This window comes from Acanthopagrus latus, chromosome 3 (assembly GCF_904848185.1).
Source record: "Acanthopagrus latus isolate v.2019 chromosome 3, fAcaLat1.1, whole genome shotgun sequence".
In the NCBI taxonomy this organism is placed as follows: domain Eukaryota; kingdom Metazoa; phylum Chordata; class Actinopteri; order Spariformes; family Sparidae; genus Acanthopagrus; species Acanthopagrus latus.
The window spans coordinates 2,951,548-2,979,538 of NC_051041.1; the positions used below are offsets into that span (position 1 = coordinate 2,951,548).

The window sequence follows — 27,991 nt, forward strand, 5'->3', positions numbered from 1 at the left end:
TTCAGTTTTCTGAAAAGTAATTCTTTTATTAATATTTTACAATCCTTTATTCATGGTTATGTCATTATTTACTTTTTCAGCGCCACTTTGCAAGTGTCAATATTCCATGCTGTCTGACGACAACAACAACAACAAATAAACAAAAAAAAAATAAACAAAAAGGTTTGAAGAGGTTTGAAGAATGACAGTCTGTACAACACTTTTGTCAAAGGGGCAGAGAGAGTTTCACATTTCAGCTCTCGGGTCGACCTCTCATCCCTTCCTCTTGTCAAAGAAACCAAACAGAAAGGTAAACAAAAGGTTAAAAGCCGGACTGTCAGTCGGGTGGGTAGAGTGTAGAGTGGTCTGTCAGTCTGTCGGTTTGGCTATAAAAACACCCCACACTCCTGAGGAGGAGCGCCCGGATCTTTTAGAAGAACCGGGCTCCTTCCTTCTCCTCTGGGTTTTATTTATTTTTTTAAAAATGCTTTCCCCATCTCTGGAAAAAGAAGAAGAAATAATATACAATCTACTACAATTAATCCAACGAATACAAAATATAAAGATGGTCTCTCTTCCAGGAGCTGCTCCAAACATTGGAGGACAATATTAAAAAAGCCTTTAGTGAAATGGAAAGGGCCACTGGCAGGTAGAGAGGAGGAGGAGGAGGAGGAGGAGGAGGACGAAGGGAGAAAATTTGGTACGAATTTATCTGGGGAGGATTATTTAGTCGTCGTTGTGCTGCGGTGAGAGTACGGGAGCTGCTGGCGGATACATTTCCTCTTAGAATGATCTATCAAATACTTCCTGAGAAATAAAGGAAATATCTACCTGGCATGAAGAAGAGAGAGTAAAGGAGGGGAGAACAAACCAGGATGAAGCTACGAGCGGGACTCGGTGGAGGTGAAGAACCGGGGCGGTGTGAGTGTGTTTGTTGTGGGCCCAGTCGGCTCGTTCGAAAAAACCCCTTCGGTGTGTAAACATGGAGCAGAGAGCTGCAGGACAGAGGAGATGATGTGGGCAGCAGTGCTGGTGTTGCTCAGTTTGTGCTCTTCAGCACCGAGAGAAGAGGAGGGAGGGAGGAAGAGAGGGAGGAAGAGAGGAAGAGAGGAGGAGAGGGAGGGAGGGAGGCTGGTGGGAGACTAACAAACTGTCCATCCAGCTGCTGGTAGCATCCAACACCCACGACGCTCGCAGTGATCACTGAGCGTTAAACCATCAGCTCACCGAAACAACGTGTTCTCTTTTAATTCTGCTGGTTTCTACTCGTGCACGGGTCTTAAGATATAAAACAAGACGTCCACTCAGTTGGATTTAAGTGTCTTAACTCTCGGTGGAGCTGCAGTGATTAGTTGATTAACTGATCGATAAAATAGACGCCATCAGTCTTGAGACTTGATTAATTGTCACAAATTGATGGTTCCAGCTTCTTAAATATGAAGATTTTCTTTTTCATTAATGATCTGAACGAAGAGTCTTTCGGGTTTTGGACTGTTGGTCACAACTTGGATCTCCCTTCAGCCAACATTTCAAACTTGATATCTGATAAACTAAAGATGAGGAGAATAATCTGCAGATTAGTTGATGATGAGATAAATGTGAGCATCAGCTCTTGTGGAGGTAAACAGAGTTCAGTTTGAGCTCCATGAAGCATCAGAAAACATCACTGGGAACAGTTTCTACTGGGATTTAAGTCCTGCAGGTGATAAACAAACAAACAAAACTCCATTTACCTCCATCACCTTCGAAATGTGGGTAAAAAACCCAAACTATACATATGAGTAGAAACCACAGGAAAAGAAGTTTGTTAAATGTGATCCTGAAGTATGTTCTGATCTCTTTCCAGAGCTCGCCGTGACGTAACGCTGCCCACCAGGTAAAGACGACGGTTACTACCGACACCTGGGCGGCTGTGCTGTCACAATCCTCCACCGCGGCTCGATGGGAGGAGGCGGGGCGGGATATTTTTAGACTGGATTCACAAAACCAAGCAGCCACTTTTCACCACTTCACGAGAACACAACAACAGAACCTCTGAAAGTGCCAGAGAGAGAGAGAGAGAGAGGCCGGTGGTGCCACCTACGACCAGAACCTAACGGGTCGGGTGGGGGTGTTTATACTCCACCCTGGTGAACAGACGGTTGGGTCGCGGTTCTGGCTGGTTTACTGGTCTAACATACGTTATTTAGCTGCTGAGGTCAAGTTTCTCATGATCTTTTTTACCCAAGTCTTGCACCAAACCTCATTCAGTTTTTGGACAATTTATTTAGAGGAGAAACTACGATAAGTTTAACGACCTGTAACATAAATCGCGTTCAGACTGCAGGAAGTTTACGTCTCCTGCTACTGTGTGAACTGATCAGCATGAACATTAACGTTTAGGGAGTGCTGGTCAGCTTATTATCAGGTACCCAGTTAATACTAATACAGTCTAATACGACAGTTCTGCCAATAATCCTCTGTTCATGAAAACTGTTTTGTGTAATACTGACATATTTGTTTAGTTATCGTTGTAATTTTTCAAGCAGAAATGTCAAACATCTGTCGCAGCTTCTTAAACGTGAAGATTTTGCCTCTTCTCTTCGTCATTTATGACAAAAGTAAATTAATCTTTGGGGATTTTAAATGTGTTGGTCAGATAATTATCAGTGGGTTCTTTGTGATTATCTGATACTAATGTTTATTTTCATTTTGCGTAAAAAAGGTTAAAACTGTCGATCGGTGTCCTCTATTGTCTCATTTTGTCCTCAAGCCACAGTTCATTTTACAGACAGAGAGGCGGAAAGAAAGACCAGAAAATATTCACATTTAAGCTGCTGGAATCAGACAAGTTTGACCTTTTGGCTTCAAAAATCTTTAACTTGTACTCGACTACTAACCGATTAGTTGCTGGTTGCAGCTAAATATCTAATTCAGAATGACTCTGACGTGATCGTACATCAAACCTTTGTGAACATTTCCACATCAACTGTAACACAAAACACCCAGAACCTGATTGGTTCACATTACAGGTCGTTAAGCTCCTCACTGATCTCCAGTCAGTTTATTTTGATTTCACTTCCTGTTTCCTGCCCCGCCGCCTCCGTACCGTAAGTGTCGGAGATGCTGTCGTCCTGATGCTTCTTATTTAGTTTTGTGTTTTCTGTTCGGCAGGATTAACCAATCATCTTTGGTTGTTAACGAGATAATAACAGCGAAACAGTTTTTTTTAAAGCCAACGCAACAGAAAGAACACAGAGGGGGGAAAGCACATGATCGTCTGGAGAGATAAGGTGTGATTCTTGTGTCTTCACTGTCAAAACAAAACAAAGCTTTTTAAAGAGAGTTCAAGAAAAAGATGGAAATAAAATGCATGATGGTGGAGGGAGGGGTGGAGAGGAGGAGGAGGAGGAGGAGGAGGAGGAGGAATCACTGGTGAGGTGAGGATGAGGAGGCGGGGTCGGAGGCTCAGATGGAGGGAAGGTTTTCACGTCTTTGTAAATCCGCTCGCCTCCTTCCGGCCCGACATCTCCGTCCCCCAACGAGCTGCGATCGAATCCAGGAATGTCAGCAGGTTAACCGCCCGTCTTCATCCGTCTGCTCTCCGTCCGTCTGTCCCTCTCTCTTGGTCTTCGGCTGTCCGATATTCGTCCGTCTGTTGTGTGTCGTTCTCCGTTCTCGCTGCGGGTCACTGGAGGTCTCGGTCTTCGAGGTACCGGTACTCAAACGTGAAGCCTTCCTTCTTCCGCTGGCCCCATTTTTCATAGTCAAAGTAAATGTATGTTCCCTGAAAAAGGATTAATTAAAAGACAAAGTCAGACAGACTGACAGACGACCTCGCTGTCGGATAATTAAACCTGCTGCAGGAAAATCTTTCGGGGCCACTCCCAGCATGCTTTGTGTGAGCGGCAGGGAAACATTCTGGACGTTCAGTCGATCGTACAGCTTCAGTCGACCCACTTTAGGTACAGACTGTCGGCTGCTCCCAAAAATGAGCTTAAGAAAGGTTAAAGGGACAGTTCAACCTAAAATCAAGTGTGTTGTTTCTGACAGCTGATCTGCGTCCGTTCAGCTGTCAAGTGATCTTACAAACTTTCTCCACGAGAGGCTAAAGATGCGACGCTCACCTGCTCAAACTCATCAGTGATGGTCTTGGGCTCTTCGTGCCGCTGAAACCACATCATGTACTTTGTGTGGAACCTCCACGACTGCTTCTTCAGGGCTTTGGCTGCCAGATACTGGGCCTTAGTGCCCTGCAGAGAGGAGGCGAGGACGAGGAGAGGAGGAGAGTTAGAGGGATAAGGTTACCCGTGTTGTAACGTGACGATCTGAAGCCGTCCGTACCTCCAGGTAGTAAAAGATGAAGAAGAGCGTTTCCGTGGAGAGTCTCTGGTAAAACTCGACGGTGTCGGAGTGGGGCGGTGGCACCTGGTGGTGGAAAGGCAGGGTGGGGCACGGGTTCCTCATCAGGTACTGCCTGCAACATCCACACAGAGGAGGTGTGAGTGGTGACACACAGGTGAGAAACACAGACAGCAGCAGATGTTGTTACTCTGAACTGACCTGAGGCCTAATCAGTGACATTCAGGCTGATTTTTTTAAACGTATACAAACCCGATTCTAAAAAAAAAAAAAAATTAAAATAAATAAAAACTGGATAATTTATTCATCTAAAAATGCTCATGAAGCTCTGCAGCGTCCACCTGATGAGATCTGCATGGAGACAGACAGAGCGGCACCTTCTGATGAACGTGGACTAATTAACTGATCCATTAGTGTGATCGACAGATTGACGGCTTCACCTCTCTGATGGCTGGAAAAATCTCTGCCCAGACGCAGATGCACTTTTTCTTTCTTTTTTTTTTTTTTCCATGCAAACTCTGTATTTTTAGACCGGCGACGAACTCTCTGTGTCCTCTCTGTTTCCATCAGCAATGTTAGTCGGGTCAGCGAAGACCAAAAATACTCTTCATGTCCCACAAACGGGCTCAAAGTATGACAGACAACACCGCGAGTCAGATGTAGTGTCTGACTAACACACTCCACACGCAGATACACAAAACTCCCACTAATGTGATTAGAATTATTACATGAGGCTGCGTGTGTGTGTGTGTGTTGTAAAGACCTTCCTTGTGTGTTTGTTTCACTCGACTCCTGAGGTCACAGTCGTGTTTTAAACACAGAAGGAGAAGAAATCCCAGCAGGCCTTCTGTTTGTGTGTGTGTGTGTGTGTGTGTGTGTGTGTGTGTGTGTGTGTGTGTGCGTGTGTGTGTGTGTGTGTGTCGCTCTCCCCCTCTGACTGTAAAACAACAGGTACTGAAGGACAAGAGGGTTTGAGTGTTTGGATTTAAATGTCAATTGTACCTGTGTGGGCAGACACAGCGCTGTAGATACAGAAGCAGGATAATCTGTTCTCTAATTGTGCCTGCTGTGTGTGTGTGTGTGTGTGTGTGTGTGTGTGTGTGTGTGTGTGTGTGTAGGTATGCCACATTACTGCGTGCTGATAAAAAGCCACTTTGCTCCTCATATTAAATCACTGTGAGCCGCGGCTGATTACTGCTGCAGACATTTGATTGAAGTGAGATGACGAAGCGAAGCCGCAGAAGTCTGAGTTCTTCTTAATCTTTCATATTTCTCAGTGTTTCCTGTGTTTGATCAACGATTTAAACTCTTCTGTCCCATTTTATTTGTAACAAATTCCACATATGGACAAGTGAAGTCGATCTAAAACGACTGTAAACTAGATTTGATGAGTTACCGTGTGGAAACACTGCAGTCCGCAGAGGAAAAACAATGAACAGTTCGACTACAGAGTTTAAGAGGCTAAAATGTGTCTGCAGCTGTATTCAAACAGTCTGACGTTCTTTAAAGCAGCGACTGGTCTTCTGGTGATAATGTGAAGTGAAATCTACAGTCCTAATCGTAGAATTTAGTCTCTATTCAGACATGAGTCAGAGGCCTGACATGCTGACAGTTGTTCCCTTACATGCGGGTAATTTTATGAAACCTACTTAGTTTATTTGATAAGAAGTAAAACTATTCTTAAAAAGGGACAAACCTGAGAATTTTAGACGAAAAGGGAGATTGAAAACGAGCTGATGTTGTTGTGTGATCAAGTTTCACTTGAAATTCTGCTGTCAAGTCGTCACAGTATCGACAAACATCATCCCCGCTCGGGTTAAACTGCAGCGTTTCATTAACTCACAGTCACTCAGTGTTTTTGATAACACGTCCTCTTTGTCTTTGCCAACATTTTCTCCTCTGCTGAAGAAACTCCCGCAGCTCTAAAAAGTCCCCCGTCCTCCTCCTAACAGATTGCTCTCTTAAGGGTGAATTACTTTTTTCTTTTTAAAAGGATTAAGTCTCAATTTTAAGGCAAAATAAATCTCATTTGAATTTCATCTCTAGGATAAATCTTCCTCCAGATCTGCTTCATGAATACAGTTCCAGATGTTCGCCTGTGTCCTCTCACAAAAACCAAATAAACTCCAGGATTATATACATTTAAAAAACCATATAATGAGCCGCAGTCAACTGATTGTCCAACAGAAACTAACATCTAAACTCTGCATTACTTCTTCACCTCAGTTAATCTCAGTACTTTTCTACAGCTGCTGGTCAGAAGGACGTAAACATTTATCATGGTGTGTGATGTAGAAAATTAAAATGTGTACATCTCACTGCACCTGATCCTCTCGGAGTCGGACGGGTGGGGCATGTGCGTCCACGCCGCCTCCTCCATGGCCTGTTGGTAGAGCTGGTCTTTGGACAGGGGGACCGGCCCCAGCGGGCAGACCCCCAACGACGGGGGGATGCTGACCTCCGACAGCGAGGGCTGAGGTGCTGACGGAGGGCCCGAGGAGGCCGTAGTGCTGCTGGGGAAGATGTCTGGAGACAGAGAGACGGAGGAGACAACGGAGGGAGAGATGAGATGATGAGGATGTTGGGGAGTGATAAAGGATGTGTGCAGCGGCGGGATGAGATCCAGAATTTGGAGTCAGAGAGACAAAGAGAGAGAAGTTGAGTCAGGGCTGATAATATCATCAGCAGTTTTTGTTCAGAGGAGGCTGAGAGTGGGAGGTGAGATGACATTTTGTTCCATTAAACTACAGCTTTTCTATTTCTGCTCTGTGGCAACCCTCTATCTCCTTTTATTAAGCCACATATGTGTGTGTGTGTGTGTGTGTGTGTGTGTGTGTGTGTGTGTGTTTGTGTGTTACCTGGGGTGAGGTGCAGGGAGGGCACGTCTCCCTCCATCCCTGAGCTGAGTGCTGCTCGCTCGGCCATGGACTTCAGGCTGCTCAGAGGCTCCTGGGGCTGATGAGGACAGACAAGGAGACTCATGGGAAAACAGATTCTCGCGGACGTGTGCGCACCGTTATCGTACCTGCCCCTGCGGAGGAACCCGACTTCCCGCACCACTGATAATGTTGTCATGGAAATCACTTTTATTTGTTTGCTCCCGTCCCCTCTGTGATACCAGGCTGGATTCAGACCGGAGTGACAAGAAGGAGACGCGGTGCAACAGCTCTGACCTGATCACCGAGCATCAGCGTCAGAAGATTATGATGCCCGACCGTCTAAAACCAAGTGTTCAAACAGTTGCACCCGGGCGTAAAAAAAGTTTAAGGTGTCTACAGTCTGTAAAAAGTGACTGTGAAAGTAAGTTGGGCAATATATCAAGACCTGTGGAAATTAACGATTATTTTAGCCCAAAGTGGTGTCTTCAGATTCTACTTTGTCTAACCAACAACCCAAAACACAAAAAACTCTTCATCAACTGTCATAACTGACAAAGAAAAGCAGCAAATCTTCACATTTAACAAGCAGGAAACAACACATTTGCTCAAAAAAATGGCGGTGAATGTGAAATGTTTTTGTTTTCTTAGAGAAGTAATTTGAGGACGTCACTTTGAGCTCTTGGAAACTGTGACGAGCGTTTTGGTTTTTAGACTAAACGACCGTTGTTGTTGGAGTTGATAATGAAAGTTTTGCTGATTCACAAGTATCCTGAGGAGTTAAACGTGCTCCCACAGAAGTCGACTCAAGGTGACTGTCGCTGCAGAACAAACAGTTGCTGTTCTGTCTGCTGCTGCTGTTGTTGTTGTTCTCTCTTCAGTTTAGTCAGTCACTGTGATACAACTACATAACAGAGACCAAAATAATCCCCTGGTGGATTTCACTGTTGGCTGCATTAATTAAATCATAGTCGAAGCATAAACAGTTTTGAGCGTGTTTGCCTGCAAATTAACAGTCAGTGGAGATTTAGACAGAGATTAACTTGCAAACACAACAGCGTGTCGACCAAATCTCTAATTAAAAAGATAGAAAATAAACTGTGTGAGAATCTGTTACATTAGAAACTCACTCGAACAACGTGGAGAGTTTCTAATGTTACAGACAGAATATGAAACCGAGAACTGACCACAAGCGAGATGATGAGAATGTGTTTTTGACTCCAGGTCCATCATGTTCAGACCAGGTGTGCTCACCTTGATGACGTCGGAGGACTGCGAGTAGGACAGCGGGCCGTTCAGCAGGCTGCTGCCGCTCACTGTTTTAGCCTCGCTGTAGAAGGCCGGCGACGGGGAGCTGGACGACAAACTCAAAGAGCCCAGTAAACTGGGACCAGTGTCCTTACTGGGGACAGAGGAAGACAGCGAGGAGAGAGGATGAGACGACGGACAACAGAGGCAGAAATCAACCCAATACAGGTAAACTTCATGGGGAAAGTTGTTAATGTTAAAGTGATTTTAGAGATACCGTGTCCTTGTTGCTTACCACATTTCATTTGCATACCAGTAAGCTTTATCCCAGTTAGCCCTAATGAAAAAACACTGTTTTATTTCTTTTCTGTTTTGTCCAACTGATTTGATGCAACATTCTCTGTGATGACGCAGAAACACAACAACTTTTCATCCATCGTCCCAGAGAAATGACTGGTGACCTGCTCCGTCGTACTTACGGCTGATTGGCTGTGGAGGTCAAAGATGAAGATTGGCTGCTTTGTGATTGGCTGGCACTGTTGAGGGCGGAGTCTGTTGTGCTGTCTGCTACCACAGCACTGTAACCTGTGATGTCAACAAGACAAACGGAGGGAGCAAATAAAGGCTTAAACACGACAAATTTGTGTATCTGGAGGTTTTACAAATCCACATCTAATCTTTGGACTCACATTTAAATACACGCAGAGTTATGAAACTGTAGATTAAAGGGATTAACCGATTATCATCTTATCACAATCAGTGCTAAATCTATTTCAACAAGCACAACTTTAGCTCTGAAGACAAAAAAATAGTATTTAAGGAAGCAAGTAACTCAGTTAGTTACTGAATAAAATGCAGCGGAGTGAACTTTCCTCTGACGCTCACGTTTGGTTTGACATCAGATACTCACTGGTGCTACCGTTCTGCTTCTGTTGGCTGGGCGGCCTGATGGAGAGTGACGAGTTTCCTCCCACCACTCCGCTCCCTGCTGATCCCGAGCTGCCTCCGTTGCTCCCGATGACTCCGACTCCACTACCCGGCGCTAAACCTCCGACTGGGCTCAGCGACACCAGAGAAGACCCCTGCATCCCCGACTGACTAGAAGTCAAACCCAGAATACCCGAGCCGATGCTGGTCACCACTGGCACCGAGCCCAGCAGACCTCCGGTCGAGGACGTCGGCCCGCCGACTGTGATGCTCCCGCTGCCGATGGAGCCCAGTGCGCTGTTGGTCGTGGTGGTGATGACGCCGCCCAGAGAGCCTGGCAGGCCGGAGCCGACGGCGCCCGAGGCAGCTGCCTGAGCGTAGGGTGCCGGGGTGGAGCTGGAGAGGAGGCTCGCCATGCCGCTCAGGGACGCCGGCATCCCTGACAGACCCAGGCTCCCCGACATCGGGCTTGTGGTGATGGAGCCGCCTTTCCCCAGCGAGAGGCCCAGGCTGAGGCCGAGACTGTTGGAGGTGGGCGTGGGCACTGACAGAACCTGGGACTGACTGACTGAAGTGAAGAGCCCCTGTGTGCTGACGTTGGGGGGTGAGGAGGTGGAGGAGGCTGGGTGGCTGTTGCTGGAGGTGATGGGGTTGGAGTTGGGAACTGAGGAGGCGGAGCTAACTAAGTTTTTGGCCTGCTGCTGCTGCTGCTGCTGCTGTGCTGACGGGTGTGGCGGCTGCTGGGTGGCGTTGCTGTAGCTGCCGGCGGAAGTGTTGGAGAGGAGACCCCCCGAGCTGCCGTGATGACTGTTGCCCCCGGAGCTGCTGCTGCTTCCCCCCACAGCGATGGTCGCCATAGAGACCAGGGAGGATGAGGTCAGTCCCGAGACGGAGGAAGAAGAAGAAGAGGAGGAAGAGGAGGAGGAAGAGGAAGAGGAAGAGGAGGAGGAGGAAGATAACGAGGAAGAGGGGTTTCCGTTCTTCACAGGTGACTGAAAAAGGAGAGAAGACGTGAACGTGTTTACAGGCGTTTTCCTCCATTAAACATCAGATGAATATACAGCACGTTAAACTGTCACGTGAAGACAAAATATAGATTATTAAATAAAATCTAAAAGAAATATGTGTAAATCTGAAGCATAAATCAGAGGGAATGAAAATGTTGACGATAAAAAATTTTAGTATATTATATTCTTTTCTCATTATTAATGAAGTGTTATCTTTGAGAAGACAGAAAACTTAACTGAAGTTAAATAATAACACTACTAAAGATCCTTTATTGATTAACTTGTGAAGAGGCTTCACTCTGGACAGGTCTGACAAACCAATCTTTACAACTCGCTGAATTTTGATTGTTTGTCGTCTCTGGAATCTTTGTTTTTGATGAATATTGTTTGAACCTGCTTCCAATTTGCAAAAAGCCACCAGGATATGATCAAGCTGCTCTTTTTTTAAAACAAGAACTGTAAATATGTAAATGACAGTTCTGTCGGGGTGTAAACATCTGTCACATTAGCCGAGCTGTGACAGATGAAAGCAGTTTTGAATCGTGGATTTGGAGAATTGTGACCTGGATTAAAGCGACACAATCTTGATTTTGAAGGTCAAACCATTAAATGATGTTTGACTTGTGTGATAATTGTTGCTTTTTGTTTTGCAGACATGATGTTAAAACGATCGGTAACTTTCAGTGTCTTCAGTCTCACCTGACTAACTTCGCTGTCTGTTGAACGTCCCCTCTTCTTGTCGTCTTCTGAGTTCTCCTGAGAAACACAAATAAAGAACGACATCAGGCCACAGAACAAAAAAAACCACACCAAGTTACAGGTAAACATGCTTAAAATCTGCAGGTGTAAAAACATCGAACTCAGTTCCTTGAAAGCGATTATCTTGGATTTGGCCGTAAACTTTTTGCCGTCGTCGTTCTGACCGGCTCTGCGAAACCACCTCCAGAAAGTTTCCTCGGATAATTAAAAGTTTAAAACAATCCCATCCTTCACATCCCCCTTTTCACGCTCGAGTATCACCTCACGTCGGCAGCGTTTAACAGAACCACGCCTTCTGTTCACACATGAGACCTATAATAACTACTCTCACTACAAACTGCACGTGGGCGGAGAGGAAGAACAGATGATATAATGACAACAGTGCAGAACAATGAGAGCAGATGGCAGGGCACTACAATAGCAGATACAAAGGCAATTATCTTACACTTAGATCTGAGATGCTGACCCGACTTGACTGGAAGCGAACGCGACAAAAGACTTAATTTCAAGGAATTATAAACACGACATCTTTACCCCTATTAATGACAAAATCAAAGGTGGATGAAGAGATAATAATCCTTCTCTATTAATTTGACATTTTTTAAGCAATTTGTACTTTTCAGATCAAAGAGTGAAGAATAAGAAGAATAATGTCACTCTGATTTGTATTGTAAATGTTAGGATCACTCTATGAGCAGCATGAACAAGAAAAGTAGATTCAGGGTTGGTGTTTTTTTCCTTGTTTACCGTAGTGCAAGTGGCTGGTGACGGGGGGATGGGTGAGGATGAGGTGGTGGAGGTGGGCGTGCTGCTGGAGTGCTGGAAGATCTCGTCCTCCAGGTGCGAGTGTCCCGGCGGGGAGGTGGCGACCAGCGTCTGAGCTGCAAGAGAAGCAGAGACACGGAGGGAGAAGAGTTGACATGATCATCTTACTATAAACAACCAGGTCACTTATCTATAAAGTTCAGGAGACACTCGAAGATTCAGTTGTGACTGTGACAGTCACGACTCTGTCAAAGTAAGAAGTTTCTACACGTGAAGGTGGAGTTCTGGAGTTGATTTAGTATTTAATAAACTATGTGTGGAGGTCACAGCCGCCTGTAAATCAACATGTAAACTACAGTTTCCTGATCAGTAGTTAGCAGTTAGCATCTACACCCCATTGCAGCCAGCATCTGAAGTGAAAACTGTATTTGTATTCGTGTCTGACCTCAGAATGATTTCTTACTCAGGTGGAGAATATTTTCAGCAGCACAGACGCTGCTGGAGGAAACATTACAGGACGACAGGCAGCAGTGAGCCTGTTCAGCACTCGTGTCGTGAAGGTGACGCCGCTCTACAGAGTATCTGGGTTTTGATATAGACCATTTTGGCCTCAGACTGATCAATGAGTCCAACAGAATAGACCAACGTATTTAACTGAACCACCCCTCAGGCTCTGCACTCTCGCTGCTACTATATGATGAGCAACGAGTTCTGATCCGTTTGTCTCATTTAACATACAGATTGTAGGGAATAGAGAACATTCTCAGTATTTATACTAAACAAGCCTCTTCATTGTTTTGCTACACCCGCACATCTATTGTTAATCTGTTTCTGAATGCATTTTTAAAAAAAAAAAATGTCGTATTCGTCTCTTCTGTGTGCAAAGAAAACAAACAAAGCGAACTGTGTCTGAATAAGCTTCAGCTCCGTCTCCACTCACGGATGTCTTCCAGGTCGAGGTCATCGTACAGAAACTCGTTCTCCTCGAAGTCTGGATCCTGCGACGAGTCGAGATAATACTCCACATCATCCTTTACAAAAGACAGAACACAGAAAATGACAGTTCAACATGTTGATATGTGACACTGCACGGAAGGAAAGTGATGAGAGAAATGTGCTATTTTTACTAAGATGAGCGAACCTTGATCTTCCTGATGGAGTCCACCTGCACGGAGTCGTTGTCCAGCATCCTCAGAATTGTCTCCAGCATCCGGATGTGGTGCCGGTGCTTCTCGATGAACTTCTTTAGCTCCTCGATCCGGTCCTGTTTCTGCAAAGAAATTGAACCAGAAGAGACGGGAAGAAAACGGGAAAGTCGATTAGTTGCGCGACCTCGAATGTTAGAGCCGACACCTCTTCATTCCTCTTGGTCTCAGTTTGGTTAAGAGAGAGAATCATGCTGAGTTTTAGCGTCTTTACATCACATCAGATGCTTGATATACGTTCTAGTTTATAAGATTTGGTATAAAACGGTTATATTTGAAAACAACTGGGTTAAACTCCACCTTACTTTGATGCAAAACAAACATCTGAATCTATTATTGATTGACTTATTGAAGACACACGTGTTAAAACAAGCAGAAGAAGAAAAAAAAGCATGTTAACATTTTGCAGAAAAGGAGGAAACGGCAGCAGGAGACGCTGCTGCAGCCGCACTTTAACGGCTTCATGCATCATACAGCACCAGCACAGCGCCACTTCCAACTTCAATATTTAATTCTTCTCCTCCACAGTTAATTCATGCATGTTCTCGAGCACTTACATGTCATGTATTTTGCATAATGTTTTTCGTTTGTGCTGTTTTTCTGTCTGTATTAAAGGTGTTTTCCGGGGGGGTTTACTGGGACACAACTGAAACACATGTGGATGTCTCTCGTGGGAAAAGACCTTGACAGCAGGAACAGAACGCACATGTAACTCTGTGGATCGCAGGCTGACCTGACGCCATTGTAAAACACATTACGGCTGTTAAAACACACACGCTGAACACTTTAGATGTATGCTGTCCGGCCGCTGCTGCTGCTGCATTAGTGGAGGCAGCAGAGTGGAACTTATTAATGTGTTTCATCACAATACATATTAATGCAGCAGCGGCACATGGCAGCAGCATGAGGACGCTTCCGTGCTGAGTGCATCAGGCTGCAGAGTCTAACCTTGACCTCCTAATGTGACCACGTGTCTTAAATTAAAGCACTGAGGCGAGCGTGGAACTGGACGACTTGTCTCAAACAGTAAAACGCCATTTTAAGGGATTTATTTGGATGTTTTAAACGCCTGTTATTAAAGGCCAAAAAAAACAAACAAACAAAAAAAAGCTTTTCACTAACTTACTTGAGCTCTAGAGATTTATTTGTTATTGGTTTAGGAGTTATAATCACGGTTACAGCGAGTTATAGCGTTTCATCCAGGCTGATTCATCTACTGACTCCAACTGTGTAAAAAAATCAAACACATCAGAAACTGAGAAAAAAAATATAAGAATCTCTTTTGAGAAGCAAAACGCCTCTGAGGGCAGCAGGAGCCCAGAAACTCCTCTAAAATAAAGAAGAAAAACCTTAATTTATGACATATGTTGATGTTTAAGTTCATCTAGAATTATCTCCACTCTGAAATCCGATTAAATAAAATTATAAATCTGCTCAATATCATCATGATTACATTACTACTTAGATTAACATACAACACTGATAGTCAATCCCCATCATGAGCTTCACTCACTTTTGAGCCAAAGAAATTAAAAGATGGGTACACTGACTAAGATTCATCAATCAGATTTCAGACTATTCAATGAGTTTCAAATCCTAAAATGTATAAAATAGTACTGAAGATTTTTCTGGACATTTTACTGGCCTGCAGACACGCTGGAACAAAACAAAACAGCTCTTCTTCTCATCTGTGCATTCATATTTCTTATTGGAAGTTCATAGTTTCTGTAGTTTGATTCATTTTGGACTCGTTTTAACACCATCGCCGCAGGAGTTCACTCTTCCTGCTGTTTTTGCCCTCGGCGGTGGTCGTTTTGGCGCCCGTGTGAAACCGGAGAGACCAGAAAGTCAAATCAGCACTTCAGCTGAATTTCTCTGATGATGTCCACAGAGAAACACCGTCCTACGCTTCTGGCCGGCTAAGCTAACGGCACAAGCATTAGACAAAAATAAACCCCTCTGGGTCTCATTTATAATAAGGTCCTTAGAACAAAGACAAGCCAGTTACAGAGAAAATGGTCTTAACGCCAAAAGGAGCCGGCTACAAATGTTTCCTGCGACATAACAAAAGAGACGTTTTCCTGAGAGCGCTGGTGTGAAGAGCGTACGTACGCTTATTTCTTTGAAATAAACTGTCCAGTTGCCAAGGATAAAGTCAAAGAGTTGGTTTTTATTTATAAATGAGTCCCCTGGAGAGGACTTTAAAGGACAAGTGAGTGAGAGAGAAAGTGAAAGAAGCGGTCATTAAGGTTATCCTCGTCAGGGCAGATGCAGCAGATAAATAGAGGACAGAATATCTGACCTCACCGATGGAGAGCAGCGAGGGAGATAAAAAGAGGAGAGAGGAGCGCTGCGAGGCCGACTGACCGACCTGTGTCGGCTACAAACAGGGACAAAGACGCCGGCGGTGGAGAGCCGACAGAGAGCCGAGCAGAACAGAGCGAATGGATCAGGGATGACAACACACTGACCTCCTTGTCTCCTTTCTTTTTCCTGGTCTGGACTGAAAGAGACTCCACTTCGCTCTCGAACTGATCCACCTGCATGTTCAACGTGTCTATCGTGTTCTGGAGGAGAGACGGGAAGAAAAATAGAGTTAATATAAAAAAATCATTCAGCTGCTGGATGATAACTACTCTTAGAAAATGTCCCAGAAATAACTGTACCGACGACATTATTTTCATTTTATCACGATTCTCAGCTGTGATGTTTAAGCGGCTGCTGGTCAACGAGGTTTTCAGTCTTTTATTTTTGTCTTCAGTTTGGTTTTTGTTCCTCCTTTTACTCACTTTCAGTTCCAAGTTTGCTTAAAAAATGTTTTTAAAAACATGTCCAGCATCAAACTCAGACCGACTGAAGTCAGTTTCTCTGCAGCAGGTTTGTGTTTACAGAACAGTGTGTTCGTGGGCCTGTTGCTCTGTTTACCTGTGTTGCGCTGTACGTAATGACGGGTGATAATTAACTCAAATGAGGCTTGAACCACAGTTTACAATCCTACGTGTTTGCACAATCTGAGTGAGGCTAAAAGTAGAAAAGACATTCGTAGTAAAAACACACACGAGCGAACAGGGAACAGAAATGTTTATCGTTTTCTGAATGGAACTTAAGAGGAAACGTTAAAGGATTTTTATAATATTTATTTCTTGTAATTAGTTAAAAAAAAAGAGCAGAGACCAAATCAACATACCAAGTCTGTGTTTGTAGTTTTTAAATGTTCTCTATACATAAACTGACTTGTCTTAAATGGGAAATTGTACCATAAGATAATAAAAGCAGCTCACCGTTAGCCACGTGCCGACCTCCTCCTTCTCTTTCTGGGCCGGGTCCACCTTCTGGGCCAGACCCAACCCTTCTTTTGAGTACGCTTTCGTCTTCGTTTCTCTTTCCACTATTTTGAACCGCTCCATTTGCTGCAAGCAGAAACACACACACACAAAGACAATCAAAACGTGTAGATTAAAAAGCAGTACTTGTTGATACATGTGGATCATCGTGTGATGAAAATCAAGCAGTAAGTTGCTTCAGGTACTTTTATTTACTTCAGGGCTCCTACAGCTTTTGACAGACAAGTTCAAGCAATTTCCAGGCATTTTCAAGGTGCCATTTCAAAGCTTTTCCTGCCGATAACATCCGCTACATCTCTCAGCACCTGTAAGAATGTGAAGAGTACCAGCAGAAAAACCTTCCAACTAAAGTAATCGCAGATCTGTTGTTGCTATAAAGATGCAGAAGAGCTGGATGAGAAATTACACTTAACCTTCCTTTCCAGCCCCGAAAAAAAGATTAAATCTTTTATTCCCTTGAATGTTTAATAGAGATGATTGTTGGAGGGGGTGAACCACCAGAGGACTGTGCGAGTGGCGCGTCTCTACATCTCTATATTTTCTAACTGTGATGGAGTTGTAAAGAAGGACGACTCTGCAGTAATAAACGGAGGTTCTGCACTTGAGGAGTCATTCTGAAGGCCGCAGTGATTTCAACACCAACCCTCCATTCAGACACATCCGAGGCCTCACAGACCTTGAAGACGAGGCTCCGAACTGCTTCATCTGGGCCACATCCTGAATCTCTGCGTTAACTATCCAACAGACTGTCACCCCCCCGCCTTTTTTTTCTCTTTTCCATGTTTCCAACAAACCCCAGTCGCTTCCTGCAGGACTCTTGTGACCGAACGTATAATTTCAGGTCAACCGACAAAACCGCAGGAAGTCCTGAAGAGCAGCTTTGGGATAAAAAGCAGCTCGTCGAGATCAGAGGGAGCTGGCGAGTTGCTCTCGTCCCTCATTGTGCGGGCAGGTGGCTCACATTCAGTCCATCTCAATAGCCCTCATCAAAGACTCATGTGGCTCCGCGGCCTGGCAGGCGGAGTCGTTACGCTACAGAACAGGTGTTAAATAACGGACCAGCTCTCGTTTTCCCAGCTCTCTATGAAGAATGCTGTAATGAGCAGTTCCCTAATAAAAAGGACTAATCTGGAGAATTATTTTGCCGTTTATGTACTTTGATGGGATTCTTTGTTCAGTTTTTCTTTTCCAGGGACCCCACACGTTCTTAAACATCTAATTAAAATGACTTTTTTAAGACTTTGCAGCCCAATTTCTTCCTCCAACACAGCAAAGATGTTGGCTTCAAGAAGTTTAATAACATTTACATTTTCCATCTAATGTCATCACATAAATTCAAAGAGTTTTGGTTTGTACGTTGAGTCAATTTAAAGAATTTGAATAATTTTATTGAATCAAAAATAACTAATTAAAAGCTGACTTTTCTTTTCCACATCATCTTGTTTCATCTACACCATCACTCACGTAAACAAAAACGTTTTATTACTTGTGATAAAAAACATTTACGTCGTATTTCTACATTAATGCAGCAAAATCAGAGATAATTTCCCACAGTTGACGGTAAAGTTAATTACTAAATATATCCACGTATATAAAGCATTATTGGTGCAGTTTGATACTACATGTGCACACATTTCTCCTTTTTGTGCCATGAAATGATGATTATTTTTGTGATCAAGCCGTTGCAACTAGGGTTGTAAATAATTAACCATTAATCACGGCCAAGAATTTAAGTGATTAAAAATGTATTAACCGACAATCACAGAAGGCCACAAATGTTGTTTAGAGTATCTTATGACATGTAACAGACAGCTGCTTTTCAAATATATATATAAAAAAATACTGTGTGTGATTTAGTTTATGATTCAACTAACTTTGTTCACTGTATCTGTTCTTTTAACTCCTAATATGACCTTCACTGATTTAGCACTGAGGAATCAAACTATCTCTTAAATAAATGACTTTAAATTAGCGTCTCTAATGAATGACATCCAGATAGAACTCTGACAGAATGAGAAAACGTGCATGTAAGAATAAAGTCAAGATTTAAACGCTGTAAAAACCTTTATAATGCAGACTAATTATTGTTGTTTTCAACGTCAAGCCTGAACTTTAAAGGTTCTGCAGACTAAATCACTTAAACTCACACATTCTTATGACAGAAATAAGATTTGTTTTGCGCTCTGGAAAGTCTTGAAGTCTCAAAGACGATCGTCCAGCGTGGACGTGTGTCCTGCAGGGAGCGCTCCAACGAGTCCTCACTCTGCTCAGCTCATACTCACCGTTTCTATTAGTTTGCGGTTCTCTACTAGCTGCCTTTTGTCTTTGATCTCGTTGGATGCCACCCACGTCTTGATCTGGTCTCGAAGACGCTGAGGGACCAGAAGAAGAAGAAGAAGGAGAAGAAGGAGAAGGAGAAGAAGAAGCGGGGGAGGGAGAGAGAGAGAGAGAGAGAGAGAGAGAGAGAGAGAGGTTGGGAGATACATGAGTGAGTGGTGCAGAGACTCTTCAGCTGTCATGGATGGTGATCTTGGGAGTCTGCACGAAGCAAACAGGCTTGGCTTGGAGTTTGGTCCTCATGGTAACGAAGCGCACGCTGCCTCTGGCTGACCGTGACGATATTTAACACACACACACACACAGACACACACACAGACACACACACACCTCTGTGTGTGGTCAGGTTAAACAGTTTCAAATCAGCAAACATCACTTTCCTTTCATCCAATTTCAGAGCCCAAATTGAAAAGACGTCAGAGCTCAAACGTGTCGTCTCTCGCTGGTTCTGTTTAACTTGCTGATTGGCTGGAAATTAGACCTCATTTAACGCCTGGCGTCTGGACAATTACACAATCGCATGTCCTACTGTTACTGTTCAATTAAACACAGACCCACTGAGCGGGTTTTAGGCTCCGTTGTGTTTGTGATGTTCGTCATTAATAAGACGGAGATCACAGTCCTGCTGCAGTCTCAGCTGAGGAGCGTCTCTGAACCGCATCAGGTATCAACAATCAAACTCCTGCAGGTTACAGGACGCGTGGAAATAAAAATAAAACTATCATGTAGCAAGGCTGCTATTTCCACAGCAGTCTCATTTACTAAAGCTGCTGCACCGAAGCATTAAAAGACCGACAGCAGGTTTACAAACTGACTACGAGACGACAGGCAGCACATCTGCTCTTGTTACTTCTTTTGTCTGAAGAAGCCCTGAGAGGATTTTAGCCTCATCAGCTCTTCACTCGCAGCAGGCTTCAGTTCTGACACGTGAACCGTCTCCCCGTATTTACCTGGAGCTTTTTAATCTCTTTCTTGAGGTCTGCTTCATATTTTTCCTTCTGGTTTGCGTTGGCTGCATTGTGAAGCTGTGGATGAAACACACAGAGGGTCACACGTGTCAGGCTGAGAACAATACAGAGCATGCTCTCGTTGTTTTTTGGAAAAGAAGTGCTCAAAAAATTCAAACATGATGATTGATAATGCAGTCTGAGAAAAGTTTTACCAGTCTGTCAAACTTGTTTTGTTCATTTTGGGACAACCCAATTAATCTCTGGGTGGAAATGATGTTTTTTTTGTAGAAGCAAAGTAAAACAAGTACGTGGGGGGAAAAGAAACACACAAGACAAAATTGATTAGAAATTAAGCATAAAGACAATTGAAGTAATACAAATAGAAACTTGGAGATTTATGGGGTTTAAACAAGCTTCTGGAAAGTCAAATGGACTCGTAGAGAGAAAACTGACAATTTGAGCCTCTGTGCTGCTGTCAGCTAAGAGTTTTATACTTTCTCTGGTGGAGCTGGTGGAGTTTTTTCCACTATTACGACTGCAGAAGCTTTTTAAAATCGAGAATAATCCAAAACTTCCAGCTTCCAAAATGAGGATGCTTGCTGGTTTCCTTCTACAGGTGTTAAAGATCCACAGACGGCTGATTCCTGCTGCTCAAATACGATGACGTGAAGTTTTGGACAGTGGATCAGACAGATTCAGGTTCTTTTAATCAGTTACGGGGATTTCTTACACAGTCTTCTTAAAATCTCCCAAAAAAAATAACAAACAATTGTATCTTAAATGAATCATTTGTCACAAAGTCACTGATGATCTTTTTTTTTTTACCTTTTGCCAAATGTCTTCAAACTGTTCAACTCCTTCCGCTACTTTTTTCAGACATCGATCTATTTCACCTGGAGGAGAAGAGAGAGGATTAGAGAAAATCACGTGGAAATAAATATAAACATGCCAAAAAACAAGCAGGGCCGGTTAGAAAGAGCTGATTATCTGCTGTTAAAATCTGAACACACCTCTCAGAAAGATAATACTCAGGCAAGTAATTACAGAGCTTTGACAAAGTGTGTTGACATCTTATTAAAACACATGTATAGTAAGAAGTTACATAACGTTTGCAAACCAGAGGTGACACACGAGGCACGTATCCTCTGCACACAAACATTCAGCGCAAACAAAAGTAGAACGCGACGACCTTCGTGAAAGCAGAGTTCATGTTGACGGATGTGTTTGACTCCTGTTAGCGAGAGCTACCGAACAACCTGGAAACATTCCTCACAGAAACTGCAGGCGAGTAAACAGACGAGGGAGCGACAGGAAGACAGACAGATTCAGACCGTCGTCATCGCCGACCTGTCCCAGATTTATGTTTCCCCTCGTCACGTGACACAGATTAGCTGTTCGCTATTAAATGTAAACAGGAAGGAGCTCATCTGTCTTTTATGACCAGGATCACATCACCACTAGTATTTGTCCTCTTCATGCCACAGAGCCGATGGTTTCAGTGTGATTTTTTTACGTCACACATCTTGATCACAAAACATCTTGATTTATGTCTCGTACGTTCTCTGAGCTCATGATCCTGATATTTCTGATGGCACCATGTTAATTTTGTGACGTGGATGACAACAGAAAGAAAGTGCAAACGAACAGCTGGAGGAGGAAAACAGATGCACTCATGAATTTCAAGCAACTTATTATTTATAAAGAAGTAGAAGTATGTTAATGTTTCATAAGCTCCTATGTGTATATTTCCTTGTATTCGTGTAGTAGCTACAATTTGAAATACTAATTACAGATTACAAGTAACTTTTAATTATCTTTTATTGTTGGTTAATAGCTCAAATCGATGGTGTACATTTATAAAACATCAGTACTCTTTCGTAGAACAATCTTGGGGTTTTCCAGTGATCTATGTTCGTGTATATAAAGGTTATTATAGTTAAATAAAAAACTAAAGTCTGAGATAACATAATGACAAAACTAAGAACTAGACTATAGAAGAAAATGTTTAAAAAATTTCATTTTGAAATCTAGAATCAGAGAATTTTTACCTTTTTGGAATTACTGGAACAATAATAATGGGCCGAATTAAAGGTTTTTTTTTAAAAATGACATCGTTATTACAGTTTTTCTTTTGTTTATCTAACTCAGGATATCAGTCCAGTGTCTGAATCAGCCACTGACGGACAATAACTGGTTGGATTACTTTGACTATCTCATTCATCCCTTCTCAGCACACACACACCTACTGGTTTTATGTCTGTGTTGTTATGAAAAGGTCCCCAAACAAAAGAAGATTATCAGGAGTGGAGAGACTAAAGAACAGTTTGGTAAAACCTTGACTCGCAGGACTGGGGACACTGCAGGAAGCTTGGAGTTTCACGACACTACAAACCCCCTTTTCAAACTCTTCTTCCTAATACTGCGCCGACTGTTCTTCATTGATCGTGCGGTTGCTGGTGAATAAACGAGGAGTGACGAGGAAAGACGCAGCTGTCGGTGTCGTCGAGCGCAGACTGTGGCTTTGACCGAGTTGTGAGCACAAACTCCCAGTTTGACCTTAAACAGCCTTGATGTTAAGACACTGCTGCAGGCGGGTTATTTTTAGATGAAAGTCTACCTCCTCTGTAATAATACATTACAACTTGACAGAGCCGAGTCTCTGCTTGTTCTCGATCTCCTCTTCATCATCTTGAAGGTGTTTCAGAGGAGCTGCTTGTGTGTTTGTGTTTGGTTTTCAATATGACGGCAGTTCAGTTGGAGGATTCACAGGAGCGCACGTGAAGGAATGACTGACGCTGACAGAGAATCAACAATCCTGTCAAAAAGTGTGTTTTCAGCCTGCGGTGCCAAACGTCAGCAGAGAATAACATCACAGCGAAGGACTCGGAGGAAAGCTCGTGTGGTGCAGCGGAGCCTCGAGGCTCTCTGCCCGTACACAAAGGTCTGGGTCGGGTTACAGAGCATGTTGTGGTTTGGATGCTTTATCATCGGAGTACTGAGAACATCAGCTCCACTGGTTCGCTCGCACTGTTTAAATTAAAGAATAAATAAATAAAAGCTCCGAGCAGAGAGCAGAAGAGCAGCAGATCCCGACTGTTCTCACTAGAAACAGAGTGAGTCTGTGTGAAGCCTGAAACATGCTCTGCTGTCTGTGAAAGTGTGCCAGCGTCATGAGCAGACTTTTGCGCAGATGTCTGCCAACACACGGACACAATGTCACCTTGTGCTACAGAGAGGCAGCGTCACATTCACCCAACCGACCGACCCAGGAGAGGAAAACAAACACAAGCCTTCAGATACAAGTGGACGATCTCATTAACTCTCAACACGATACTGGTGCTGTATCACAGGATGGTAGATGTTCTGGGGTGTGACTCTTGTTATAATAAACATGTTTTTTTTAATGCTTCTATAGTATTTTCAGTTTGTTCGACTTTATAATGAAGCTATTAGAATTTCTTGTGACGTGTGCTGTGATTTAAATGATGAAAACATGTTTCTGCACCTTTTTTGCGTTGAGAAAATTAAATTCAAATGTATTATTGGGCGCAGCGACATTATGTGCTGGTGTAAAAATGTCAGCCATGTATGGTGCATTTTGTTAGAGGGCTGATATGGTCCAATCCCACTGCTGAGGACATTCCCAAAATGCAACACTGCACAACCCTGGAAATCAGCAGATAACAGAATTATCTGACGGTCATCTGCACCAAAGCTCCTACTCAGCTTCTCCTTCATGTATTATTTTAACAACTTTAACAACCAGGAAGGTAAAAAGTGGCAGAAAGCTCACATACATGCAACATGTGCGAGCTGAAGCTTCAGGAACCAAAACAAGATTTATTTCCTACTGAAGCCAAAAAAGCGCTGACCTGGCAGGTTGACGGCTTTCACAACTCCGTAAACAAGTTACTTGTGAAACCACGTGATTTTTGTTTAAAAAGCCCTGGTTCTCTTCTGAACACACCACGGTAAGTTTTTCCACAACACGAGCAGCGGAAGGTGTGATCACACTGAAGCTGTACAACAGTTTTTAACATTAGTTTCAACCTATTCGGAGAGACAGATGGGTGGAGTGTGTCAGGAAAGTGCCACGAGGGGATTTTCCAATCACAGCAACATAAATTACACACCGACTCTGACAGGTTCTTCTGTTATTGTGGCGTCCCTTATATTTTAATTTGTGTTAAACCTCTCCGGCCTGGCACCTGATCCGACACAATGAATCCTGCTTATATGGATCAACTCAGGTGTTTGATCACACACACACAGTCAGAAATCTCACCTTGAAGTTTCCTTTTATCGGCCATGACTTATGACTAGGATGATGTCTTCATGCCTTCTTTCACTGCAAAAAACAACAGACAAAAACATTTTAAGGACATTAGCAAACACTGTGAACACAACTCAACAACATTTACAGTCATAAATGACAAAGAAAAGCAGCAAAATCTCTCATTTAAGACGCTCAAATCAGTAAATGTTTGATATTCTTTGCTGGGAAAATGACTGAAATGATTAACTGATTATCAGAATAGTTGGCAACTTATTTTCTTTCCATCTACAAATCTATTAATAGGGGTGTAACATCCTGGATAGAAATGTATTGATTCAATTTTCAAGCATCCAATGTGACTGAGGCAAAGTGAAAACATGAATCCATGTCATCATTTTTAAGATGCACCTTTATTTTTGAATGGTCTGTGTGACCGTGTCCTCCTTCCAGATTACTCAAACACGACTAGCCCCAAGTAAATCATGATTGGCAGCAAAAAAAAAACAAGATGGTGAGGATGTTTCTTCCCCTCTCAGGAGTAAATAAGCAGTGTGGACATATTTCTGGATGGGACTCAGCAGGCCGCTCTCACTACAGCAACAACAGCTGCTGTTTCAACGACGGCTGGCTGAAAAACTGAGCGTGCCACGCAGCCACACGTCTGTTAGTGGGTCAGTTTAAAGTACATTTCTTTACTTTACTGGTTATACTTATATTTATCTATATTCTGTTTTTTATAGTCAAAAGCAGAAAAGCAAGTGGTGGCAGTTTTCTCTATTACCGATTGTGTTAAATGTGCAGATCATGATATCTCTTCTCCACACTGAGTACCTGCATGATCCACAGGTGTAACTCTGCAGCTGAGCTTCACCTTTATCCTCCAAAATGTCCCATGAGAAAGTGACTGTAACTAAAAGAAACATCCTCCCTCTGATAGTTTTAGACCCACTTCTCTGTGAAGTGTGCAAACTTTTCCCAAACACTGCCTGTTGTGTGTGTATACATCAGCTGATAATGTTTTCAACAACCTCACAGAACAAGATTGAACTTGTTGTATTTAATGCCTTATTTCCACTGTGTCAGTGCAACAGGCTTCAGCTGGTGTAACAAACAGCCATCGGATGAATTTCCACTTTGGCAACACGGTTGACTTTTAGGGAACGATGCCAGAACACACGGATCACAACTGTTGATGTTTACAGTTTGTAAAAGCTTTTTCTGCAATCGAACGCTGGTGTAGTAGCTGGAAATAAAAGCCTCCACTCACACACGGCGTTATTATCATCATCATCATCATCATCATCATCATGGTTTCTAATCTGCTGCCTGACTGCCATTAGGAGTCCTCAGTGGTGTTTCAGTAAATATTTAATTTCACTTTTCAGACAGTCTACGTGTGCTACTGCAACGACGTCTACCAACAAAAACAACATTTTATGACGATGACGATTTTTTAACGATGATCTAGTGTGTAATCTGCAGTGTGCTTAACAGAATACACCAGTAGTTTCATGTTATAGTTTAATACTGTTTATTCTTACTGTAATAATTTCTCCTCTATGCTATGAGCTTTTTCTCTCAATTTTCTGAAATAAACCGTGCACAGAGAGAAATCTGTCTTTGATTTATTTCATTTATACATGATAAATGATACATTTATAATGTTTTGCAAGATGACTTCGTTTCAGAGGTTGAGTTATTTCTCACTTGAGGGACAAATTATCCTAAATTAAAACATGGACCAGGCCAAGTGAATGTCACTTATTATCTGTGAAGAGAAGATGACTTTTCTGATGAATATTAGAGTACTGAGATCTTTAACTGTGTGTGAATTCTTGCTGATGCTGAAGAATGTGAAGAACAACCTACATGACTGACTTTAACTGGATAAACAGACTAATCAGCCAAGACAAAATCAAAATCACTGACAGATGAAGTGAATTACACTTGTCACCTCTGTACAACAGAGTGTTTTGCTGGGAAACCTGCGGGACATGAACCTCTTAAACACTGTAACAGACCAACAGGAGAACAATGTTCCACCGTCACACCACCAAAACTGCTGAGGAACGTCCCGAGGAACGAAACAAAGAGCCCGATCCGATCAAACGTCTGGGATAAAATCCACCAGAATATCAAACACGATCTGATTTAAACAGATGAGTTTAATCAGAGGATGACTCACAACTATCACAGTTTCTTTTATACGATAATATCATGTCTTACTGTCAACATGTGAGGTCCTACCTGAGAGCGTACACTCGGTTCCCAGTTTGTTTGGTACACTGTGCTAAATCAAGCATGGTCTAATACAACAGCCCTGTGTAGCTGCTGGTGCTGTGTTCAATAAACTCCTCTCTAAAACCTAAAGGAAAATAATTCAAGTCTCCTTAAATTGGGGTTTACTGCAGGGTTGTATCTGAAACTTGTAACTGGCTGTATGTGCAGGCACGTCAGTGATAAGCTCATATCATCCCATGTGCTCACTTAAGATAAATTAATTGAGTTTTAGACTTTAGACTTGTGTTGTTTCCCTCAAATGTCCCTGCCAGAAAATAAAAAAAACACTTGTCTTGAACTACTTTTGAGCTTCAAACATACTCAAACTGCAACAAATAATCAGCTGTCGATTTTTAACTTACATGCCAAGTATTTTAAATAATTTGTATACTATTTTGAGCATTGCATGTCCAACAGTCAACTGAATATCTTTGGGTTGTGGACAAAACAAGATATTTGAGGATCGGGGACTGAAAAATGAAAATAACCGTTTGTTGCACTTCAGTTTTTATGTGATTATTTAGTGTTTATCTGATGTTTTTTTTTATGTTTAACATAATATCATCTTAACTAGACACGTTAACAGGAGAATGGAGAAATGAACTTGAACTACGACAATTACTTACATCAGTCTGGCTGACGCAAAAAGATCGATTGACTGATTAATTGGTTGAATCATCAAAGCTCACCTGCATGTTCTGGTATTGTACCTGCACAGACTTGTTCACTGTCACCACTTTAATGGACACAACCATGTTTCAAATTAGCATTAGCATTACTTTTTTCCAGACAGGAGCACACATCTGGACTGAGGCCCGGTTGTCCTGCTAACACACATTCACCCGGACCACATGAGTTTGGACCGACCGCAGACACTTTTACTGTCTTTCTCGGGCATTTTAAAGTCGAATCTAAACGCCGAACCGGTCGTGGGACGAGTTAAACCGAACAGCCGAGCGGTGTTTGCGGACCGAGGCTCAAACATTTGTTAGCCCGGGATGTTTATAAACAATGCGGGCATCAGTAGTGGCAGCAGCAGCCCGTGGGCACCAACATCCGAGCTGATACACTTCCACACAAACTCCGCGGTCCAGTTCCACCCCGGGGCTCTGCTGAGGAAGTTAAGCTTCACGGTTTTAAGCTAACACACGGACTACAAGTTGGTCTGTTGTCAGTGTGGAGAGCTGCAGCTTCCCACCGGCTGCGCTATTTGATGTGGGAGACACAATTTGGAAAGGGGAGAGAGGCAGAGAGAGAAAGGAGGGGGGGAGCACACAAATGCATCACCTCTGGGTCCACACTAAATTTACCTGGATTCTTCCGAGTCACGATTCCTTTCCTCTGTCGCCCCGGTCCGGCAGATCTGCAACGTTCAGTGTAACGGCTATTTTTCTTTTAAAAAAATGTCAATTCTTCTCGCTAAACAATCACCCCGCACATCCAAGATGGCTACCAGGAACACCTCCTCCTCCGATGCCCTGCTGGACGGGAGTCCCGCCCACCTCGCTTGTGATAGGTCCCGAGCGGCTGCTCGCGGACTTTGATTCGCCGAGGCCCGCTGTCCGTCAAAACACGCTGGTTTTACTACTTCCGGGATAACTGCCGCTGGGATTGGACTGTTTAGAAAGGTCAAAGGGCAAACTGAGTTTTGTTTTACACCCCCCTTCTTTTTGTCGCAGGGTGTTCTGGGAAATTGA

General features: G+C 43.2%; 1 protein-coding gene across 8 annotated transcripts; it reads right to left on the bottom strand.

The window, feature by feature from the left end:
• Positions 1–27,988, bottom strand: cnot3b (CCR4-NOT transcription complex, subunit 3b). 8 transcript variants are annotated; one of them, XM_037092819.1, is made up of 20 exons: positions 27,605–27,988; positions 24,024–24,086; positions 20,564–20,631; positions 19,739–19,813; positions 18,734–18,823; positions 16,389–16,517; positions 15,579–15,674; positions 13,044–13,166; positions 12,843–12,933; positions 11,885–12,018; positions 11,078–11,134; positions 9,355–10,363; positions 8,924–9,038; positions 8,740–8,781; positions 8,451–8,598; positions 7,179–7,275; positions 6,633–6,846; positions 4,303–4,435; positions 4,086–4,211; positions 1–3,745 (listed from the first exon to the last, which is right to left on the bottom strand). In XM_037092819.1, the coding sequence occupies exons 2-20, from the start codon at positions 24,046–24,048 to the stop codon at positions 3,647–3,649; spliced, it is 2,871 nt and encodes a 956-aa protein (XP_036948714.1). In that variant the 5' UTR covers positions 24,049–24,086; positions 27,605–27,988; the 3' UTR covers positions 1–3,646. The 8 variants fall into 8 exon arrangements, with proteins under 8 accessions (XP_036948714.1, XP_036948713.1, XP_036948715.1 ...); XM_037092818.1 differs by having other exon boundaries at positions 13,044–13,172; positions 27,605–27,965; XM_037092820.1 differs by having other exon boundaries at positions 8,924–9,029; positions 13,044–13,172; positions 27,605–27,809.
• Between the last annotated feature and the right edge of the window lie 3 nt (positions 27,989–27,991).

Coding starts and splice junctions, on each gene's coding strand:
- cnot3b (XM_037092818.1), bottom strand. CDS start 24,048: ATGGCCGATAAAAGGAAACTTCAAG. Junction 16,518..18,733: donor ACCGCAAACTAATAGAAACG/GTGAGTATGAGC, acceptor TTCTGCTTGCAG/CAAATGGAGCGGTTCAAAAT. Junction 8,782..8,923: donor ACCTCCACAGCCAATCAGCC/GTAAGTACGACG, acceptor TTTTTTCATTAG/GGCTAACTGGGATAAAGCTT.